Raw genomic sequence first — 7,723 nt, forward strand, 5'->3', positions numbered from 1 at the left:
GGCGGCGGGGGGGCCGGGCCGGGCGCACGCGCACAGGACTCTAGGGCCGCGGCCCTGATGCTGAGGCCGCCATCTTTCCCGGGGAGTCCCGGCCTCTCCTGCTGTGCTGTAGCCCGGGCATCCGTTCTAAAAAAGCCTGTCCAGAGAGAAATGTCTAAGCTCCAGGGCAACTGTAGTGAGCCCTGATGTCTGGGAAGGCTCCGTGGAGCTTTTCACAGGCGTCCGCCCCGTCACCCTCCCACTCCCACTGGGGGGCGGACGTCCGTCCCTAGATCATTCATTGTAGAGCTGGAGAAACCGAGGCTGAAGGGAGCGGCCCGGTGCGTTAGGACTGAAACCACCTAAGATGCCAGACGGACAGGAGGCATCCCCGCTCTGCCCACACCCTTATGGCAGGTGCGGGGAGGCAGGTGCAGGGAGCGGGACAGAAGGACGTGATGTCCCAGGAAAGCAGCCTGTGCCCAGGGAGGGCCGGGCGCGAACAGCCGGACCTCTCTGTTCTCCGCCGAGTGTGGACTGGAAGGGGCAGCCCACTACCCCTGCCCAGCCCCGGGGAGGACTGCGCGGGGGCCCCATAAACTCAGACCTAAGTGACCACACGGGGTGGCCTGAAAGCAAAACTTCCTAGGTGGGTATCTTCTTGACAGACGTCAATCTTGACCCCAACTGAGCCTGTCCGCCGTCTTTCTGCATCGATGACAGTGATAATACACCTTCGGGATTATATACCCGGGCAGACCTTCTCCCCGACCCTCAGGGCACAGGCTCCCACTGGAGATTGGTTCCCCACACATACCATCCCCGTGTGCTGAACATGTTGATTGAAGTATGTGTACATGAAGTATGTGTCTCTCCATGTTACTTTTCATCCAATCTCAGAGTTTCCCCTGCTTTGCCTTCTCCTGCCTCCCCCATCTACCACCAATGATGTCACGTTGCTCCCCTTATGCTTCCTCCTTTGATTGTAATGTCTAAAACACAGACTGCAAAGCTGCCCTTACCCAGAGCATTATCTCAGTCCCGTAAGATTTCACTTCCGGGCATGTCCTCAAAAGTTGGCTCAAATGAAAGTTCTACGACTTTTCTAAGGGCTGGACGTTCTTTCATGGTCAGTGACAGTTTGGGGCCAGACACTGGTTAGGTGTTTTGCAAACGTTAATTTTATCGAACCTCTCAACAGCTTGTGAGGAAAGTAATGCTTCCTTTCTTAGATCTGCAGGGGGTTCCCCTGGAGTCGTCAGGAGAGATCCCATTAGCACTGGAGTAAAAAGTCTATTATCAGGAATGGTTCCTATATCCACTAACTAGAGTGGAAAAACCTCATAATACATGGGATGTGTGTGTGTGTGTGTGTGTGTGTGTGTGTGTGTGTGTTTGCAGGAATGCAAAGAAATTGTCAACTCTGAGGGCACTTGGGCTGGACACCCCCAGAACCTCCTATGATATGTGGAGTTCATGGCCCAGACTCTCCTCCTTGTGGGTTCTTGCCTCATGAAGTTTAAAGAATAAAATTCTCAGACTAAAAGGACTTGTTAGTAAAAGTGTGGAAATTTATTGGAAGCAAATATATATTCCCACATAGAACGGGGTTCTCATTCTGGTAACCAACTAAGCCCCTTTGTCTAAGGTTTGTTTTAAAGGCTGGAAGTTCTTTATCTATGCTCCCTTCTAATTGGACCCCTTCCCCATTTATGACCCCCGTGCTTTCCTAACTGGTCATTCTGCAGAGTATCAGTTTCAAAGGTCAAAGCCCACGTGGTGCCCCCTTTTTCTCTCCCCCTCATCTTGCAACATTCCTATATCTTCTGTAACATTTCTCTATCCTCTGTGAAAGTATGTCTTCCTCTTGTAACATTTCTCTATCCTCCTCTATCCTCTCTGAAAGTAAGGTAAGCATTCTGGTGTCTTGGAGCTACCTCTGTCCTTCACATATGCATTCCTCTCCCATGAACCCCCTTTTCCCTAAAACTGCCTGTCCTGTCTCTGAAATTCCTTTCACTACCAGGGCTTCCTTTAGGGTGGAGGGTGGAGCACAAAGGCATGGATATGGGGCTGCCATGCCTCTGTAAGGGACAGAGAGGAGCTAGTTAGGTGGGTGAGACAGTTAAGGTGGAATCATTTCACCAGTGTTTAGCTCAACGGGGGAGCCATTTTTTGCAGTGAGAAAATCTCAGTGTTCCAAAAAGGCAGGGTGGGGTGCACCCTTTCCTGCTTCCATCCTGTTTGGTATCTGTAGTCATTTCACAGAATTATAGACCCAGCTATTGTCACAGCAGAAAGAGCCCTAGAGGCCTTGTGCTCTGCCACCCCCCTTCACATTAGGCCCACTTTGAACTGTTTCCAGATTCAATTTATTGGCTCCTTTTTATCTAAATGTGCTGTGCCCCAGGGCATATTTTCCTAGAGCCTCCTCCATTTATTCTCTTCCAAGGTTATCTTTACGACTTCTCTGGCCTTAAATACAATTGTATTCTAATGACACATTTGTGCATATCTCTTTCATGACTCTTCTGGGAACTACCAACATCCCCACTTGGATGTCTAATAGGCATCTCAAATTAAATCTGTGCCAACTACAACTCCTGCTCTCTCCCCCAAATCCCGTTCTCCCCAGCCTTTCTCAAATCACCATCCACCCAGGGGCTCCTGCCAAAACCTAGGCAACACCCTTGATTCCTGCCTTTGCCTCCTCCCAGACATCCTATTCAGTAGGCCTTGCCTGTTCACCTCAAAACCTCCACATCCCTTTCTGCCACCGTATTTCCGTACTATGCACGAGACCACCTCCTCTCTCTTAGACTCTTGTCCTCCTACAGTTGATTTTCCAGGAAAAAAAAAAGAGGGATATTTTGAAAACCTAACTCAGCCCATTGCCCTCCCCTACTTCAAGTCCTTCAATTGCTTTCCGTTCACTTTAAATAAAATCCAAACTCCCTGCCATGTTTATGTGGCCCTCTATGTTCTCACCTGTATAGGGATGTCCCACCTCCCACAGCCCCTCCCTTGACTGTGGCCCAGTCCCCTGGTTCCTAGCGTTTCCTGTGAGCAATACAAATTTTACTTATGAATATATTTGACTTTCCGCAAATGATTTGACTTTTCACATTTTCTGAAATTTTGAACCATGAAAATAAATTTACCAGAAAACTATACTTCATTCACTTAAGACAGGGATTAGTTCACGGTTATTCACTTTTTACGTGTTCCCTCCTCGAGAAACTTGCCTGAAACAACCCTCTCCTTCCTCGACATCAGCCGCTGTTGGCTTTCGAACCTCTGGGGAGCTTTTACCACCGCGACGTGCAGGCCGCCTGTACCCCGCGGTTGGTGGCTCGGGTCCGACAGGGGACCCATCCCAGGGGCCCTGGGCTGGAGCCAGCGCAGATGTGCGGCTCCAGCTGCGGAGGACCGGTGCTGCAGGGCACTAGCCTTTATGGCTTCCTCTCCCGGTGGCTGAGAGAACACAGGCCACCTGGTGGGGATGGGAGTAGGGGTGGTCACTGAACTCAGTTGACACCGCCGGACACCAGGACTTCCAGCCCTCGGCGGAGGGGGCGCGGCTTTCGGACCGGGGAGGTTTCTGGGAATCGCAGTCCCGGCTTGGCCAGCAGCGGCCTTGGAGAAAGGGAAGTCGAAGGGTGGAAACTACATCTCCCAGGAGGCTCCGTGGTTCACTTCGGGCAGAATGGGGACAGAGGGGGCGCGCCCACAGAGGGGGGCGTGGCCAAAACTCTACAACATCCCCCGCCCCTGGAGTTCGGCACCCTCTTTCCGAAATCTCTCTGGCTTCCGCAATGCAGGCTCCGGGCGGTCCGCGGGCTGGTGCGCGCGCTGAGCGAGACGGTCAGGATCGCGCTGTCGGGTCGCTGGCAAATGCCCGAGCCTAGAGCAGAGCTGCAGAAGGGAGGTCAGGCGGAGTCTTAAAGGCTTCGGCCAGGCGCTCCGCGTGGAAATGGCGAGGCGAGTTAGGTCTGCTGCCCAAGTCGGGTTAAGGATGAAATGAGGGTGCCAGGGTTCGGTTGGTGGGGAAAATGACCCACGTGGAAATAGGAATTCGAATTAGAGTCATGGATCTGATTGAGTGGAAGTGGGATGACAGAAAAAGAAATAAATCGAGGGTGACTTCTATATTTTTTGCCTAATCAGTGGGGTGCCTGGAAGTGGTAACAAGTACAGTGACAGTGCGTTTGGGGGTGAGAATCACCCCTGGCTTGTGATGTCCACCAGACACCTAAGTGGAGACATTGAGTACACAGGATGGAGGGAGGCCAAGGGTGGAGATGGGCTTTGGATGGAGGGCACATGGAAGAAACCAAATGGGCCACATGGGGTTCCTGGGCAGGGGTGCTGGGGAAGAGCTGGCACGCAGCCTTGAACGTGTCTGGCAGGGGAGGAGCATCTAATAAAGGACCGAAGATGGCCAGTGAGTTTGGCTGAGGTGGGGAGCAGATGTTTTTGAGTTGGAGAGTTTCAGGACAGAAGGAGTGGTACCATGAGGAGTGCTTCACTGGAAGGTTGGGTATGGACTTGGAAACATGGGTGTCTTTGGAGATCTTGACAAGGGCAGTTTCAGGCAGAGGTGGAAACAACATCCAGACTGGAGAGGAAGGGAGGGGAGTGAGAGGTGGGGAGGTGAAGACAGTGAATGTAGATGTTGCTTTTAAGGAATTTTGTTTTAGAACTGAGAAACAAGGCAGAAGCTAACAGAGTACCAGGGAGGTTTTGTCTCCCCTTTTTCCAGATGGAGGTATTACAGCTTGTTTGTAGGATGGTTAGAATGATCTAGTGCAAGGCGAGATTTATGATGCAGTGAAGAGAGCAGAGTCGCTGAGAGATCAAAGGGGAGGGAACCCAGCGCCACAGTGCATCGTGGTGGAAGGCAGAATGCCTGGGCAGACACGAAGGTGGATGTGGTACACAGGATAATGGGTCCCCAAAGTTATGCACATCCTCATTCCCAGAACCTGTGAATGTTACCTTCCATGGCAAGAGGCCTTGCGAAACTGATGAAGGATTAAGAACCTTGAGATAGGGAGAGCATCCTGGATTACCGAGCTGAGCTCAATTTAATCACAAGGGTCACAAGGGACCGGAAAAACAGAAGAGGAGGGCCAGAAGGAGTTGTGACTATGGAAGAAGGGTCAGATAGATGCAACGTTGCTAGCTTTGAAGACGGAGGAAGGGGCCAGCAGCCAAGGAATGCAGGTAGCCTCTGAAGCAGGGAAAAGAAAATAGATTCACCCTCAATCCTCCAGAAAGGAGTGCAGCCCTGCCTTGATTTTAGTCTAGTGAATTCTATCTCAGACTTCTAACCAATAGAACTGCAAGGTAATACATGTGTGGTGCTTTAATCCACCAAGTTTGTAGCCATTTATGGCAGCCAAAGTTCACCATAGTGGCCTCTGGGTGCTGCTGGGAGCCACAGGGGACAGAGGTCTCATAGGTAGATCTGTTCTTCATGTGTCCCTGTGGAAACATCCTACATCTATCTGTGGGGGGAAATTAAAATAATCCCAAGAATAATATTTCTATCTTCTCAAGTCCTGTCTTATGGACCTGCCTCCCTCACCCACCCCTTCGACAACTTATCCCCAGTCACTAAAATTAAGCTGCATCTGGTTAGAACCTAATGACTGAGGCCTAAGACTGAATCATAAGGAAGCCAGTGTGAAATGCCCCTGGGGGTCAGGGCCAGCTGGGGGCCTTTGTAAGAGGGCTGTTGGGAACGTTGTTTTCAAAGCACAGGTACACAACTAGAGAGGAGTACTGACGCAAAAGAGGGGCTGGATTACCTATAGCGGTGACTGCTGTCAACAGACCACATGCTAACTGCAGGTCCTGACCCAGCCCAGGAGGGAAGTCTCCCTACACCCCAGCTGCCCATCCTTTCACTCTCCTTCCAAGGTTTGACCCCCTGAGCCCAGTTTGACCTCCAGTCCAAGCTGCCTGCAGCCATGGTGCTTTCACTTCAAGCTGTGACCTGGGTCACTGAAGTCACCAGCAGTAGTGGAAGCTCGCTCTCAGTCAAGAAAAGTGACAACCTAACACAAGCAGACTGACACCACACTCATGGATTCTAACACAGGTGTTTTAAAGAAACTTCCAAACCACGTGGCTAGAAATTAGGCACTAGTTTATTCCTGGGAGCTTGTGAACCAGAGAATGGTCCAGGGGATAGGCTGTTTCCCTATTGCTTGGTTACTTTGGAAACAAACCCCGTGCCAATGATATCCATCTCCAGGCTGCACACAACCCCAGGGAGAGCAGGTCAGGCCTAAGGACCTGCAGGGAAAACCCACCTGGAGCTGCCATGCCATAGGGAGGAGGAAGCACTGTCTACTGTGAGACAGAGTATCCCACCCGCACTGCCATTACACTGCTTACTTTGCTGATGAAGCGCGAGCGTTAGATACAGGAAAAGCTTACTTAGTTATTTATATATTTGACACATTAATGACACCACATCATTCAGTAATACTTCAGAAGGGTAACTAACTCTCCAGAATCGTTTATTTAGTAGAATTGGAATGTTCAATAGCAACCTAATTTACAAACTCAAGTCTGCTAAATGCAAGACATACAGAAAGCCTTGCTTCTCTCTGACAGCTAAGGGCAATTCTGCACCTGCCTCCCCTGTGCCCTGGCTGAAGTGGCAAGTTCAAGTTTCTGCTCAGCTCAGGGCTGCCAGGGCCTGAGGTCTCCTTCTGCCCCAACACTAGTGCCCTGCACCGAGGAGAGGCTCAGCACCACTCCGGTCACCCCTGCCCCCAAGGTCCACACAGTGCCTAAGAAGGCTGGACAGGCAAAAGCCAGGGAGCCCTAGTAGCTCTGCAGCTCCCTCCTTGAGCTGGGGGTGGGGCAGGGAATAGGACTGTGGGGTCCATAAAAGTTACTCTCTTAAGGAAAGGGTTATCCAGGACTTCCCTACAAGCCATCCACTAGAAAAGGACAGATGTGGGAGACATCAGGACCCTGCCCCACCACATCCGGACTCCAGGGAGGAGGAACTAGAGGTGGGAAGGCTGGGCCCACCTTTGCAGGCTCAGGACTGGCAGGCTGGTGTTGGTCACCAAGGCCTCCAGATGCTCTGGACTACACCCGCAGAGGTCAGGCTGCCCAAGGCCACGGGCACCAAGTCCAGGCCCTCTGCAGATGCTCCGCTCAGTTCAGCCTCGGGGGCCTCCTCCAGGTCGGAGCACAGGTCGTCCCCGGGAACTGGGGGGCTGGGGACAGGGGGGCAGGAGACAGGGGGGCTGGGTATCGGAGACACCAGGGCCCCTCCTGTGAGCCAGCTGCTTCGCCTAGGGTCTCCCGGGGGCCCGGCCAGAGCGTCCCCCAGCAAATCCCGGAAGCTGCTGCCCTCTCTCAGTGGCATGGACTCAAGCAGGTGGTTCAGGAGCTGGGCGGCGACGGTGGCGTCGATGGCCTGGCACGTGGATACGAACGTGTGCACCTCATGCATGCACTGGATGTAGCCGGCAGCGAAGCGCTCGCTGGCTTCTGCCTGCAGCTGCTCGAGCCCTGCACCCGGGGATGGGAGGGAGAGAGCCGTGCCCGGTCCGGTGAGCCTGGACTGCCGTGTCCTGACCCACCCGGCAAGCGGTGACGGGGCTCACCCCGGAGATGCTGGGGCACGCCTTGCTCCGGGATGAGCTCTCCCCGCCGACTGCACAGGGGCGTCAGACTGCACAGGGGCGTCAGACGGAGAAGTCTTCAACTCGCC

The 7,723-nt window shown here is 52.8% G+C and overlaps 1 protein-coding gene across 1 annotated transcript in view; it reads right to left on the reverse strand.

The window, feature by feature from the left end:
• Window positions 1-4,658: 4,658 nt before the first annotated feature.
• The window catches only part of HES6 (hes family bHLH transcription factor 6), a 4,674-nt gene continuing 1,609 nt past the window's right edge, over window positions 4,659-7,723 (reverse strand). The window contains exon 2 of the mRNA XM_005863733.2: window positions 4,659-7,611. Within this exon, the coding sequence (XP_005863795.1) occupies window positions 7,067-7,611 (545 nt within the window). The 3' untranslated portion in view covers window positions 4,659-7,066. The remainder of the gene's footprint in view (window positions 7,612-7,723) is intronic.

Source organism: Myotis brandtii, unplaced genomic scaffold, assembly GCF_000412655.1.
Source record: "Myotis brandtii unplaced genomic scaffold, ASM41265v1 scaffold180, whole genome shotgun sequence".
Lineage (NCBI taxonomy): Eukaryota > Metazoa > Chordata > Mammalia > Chiroptera > Vespertilionidae > Myotis > Myotis brandtii.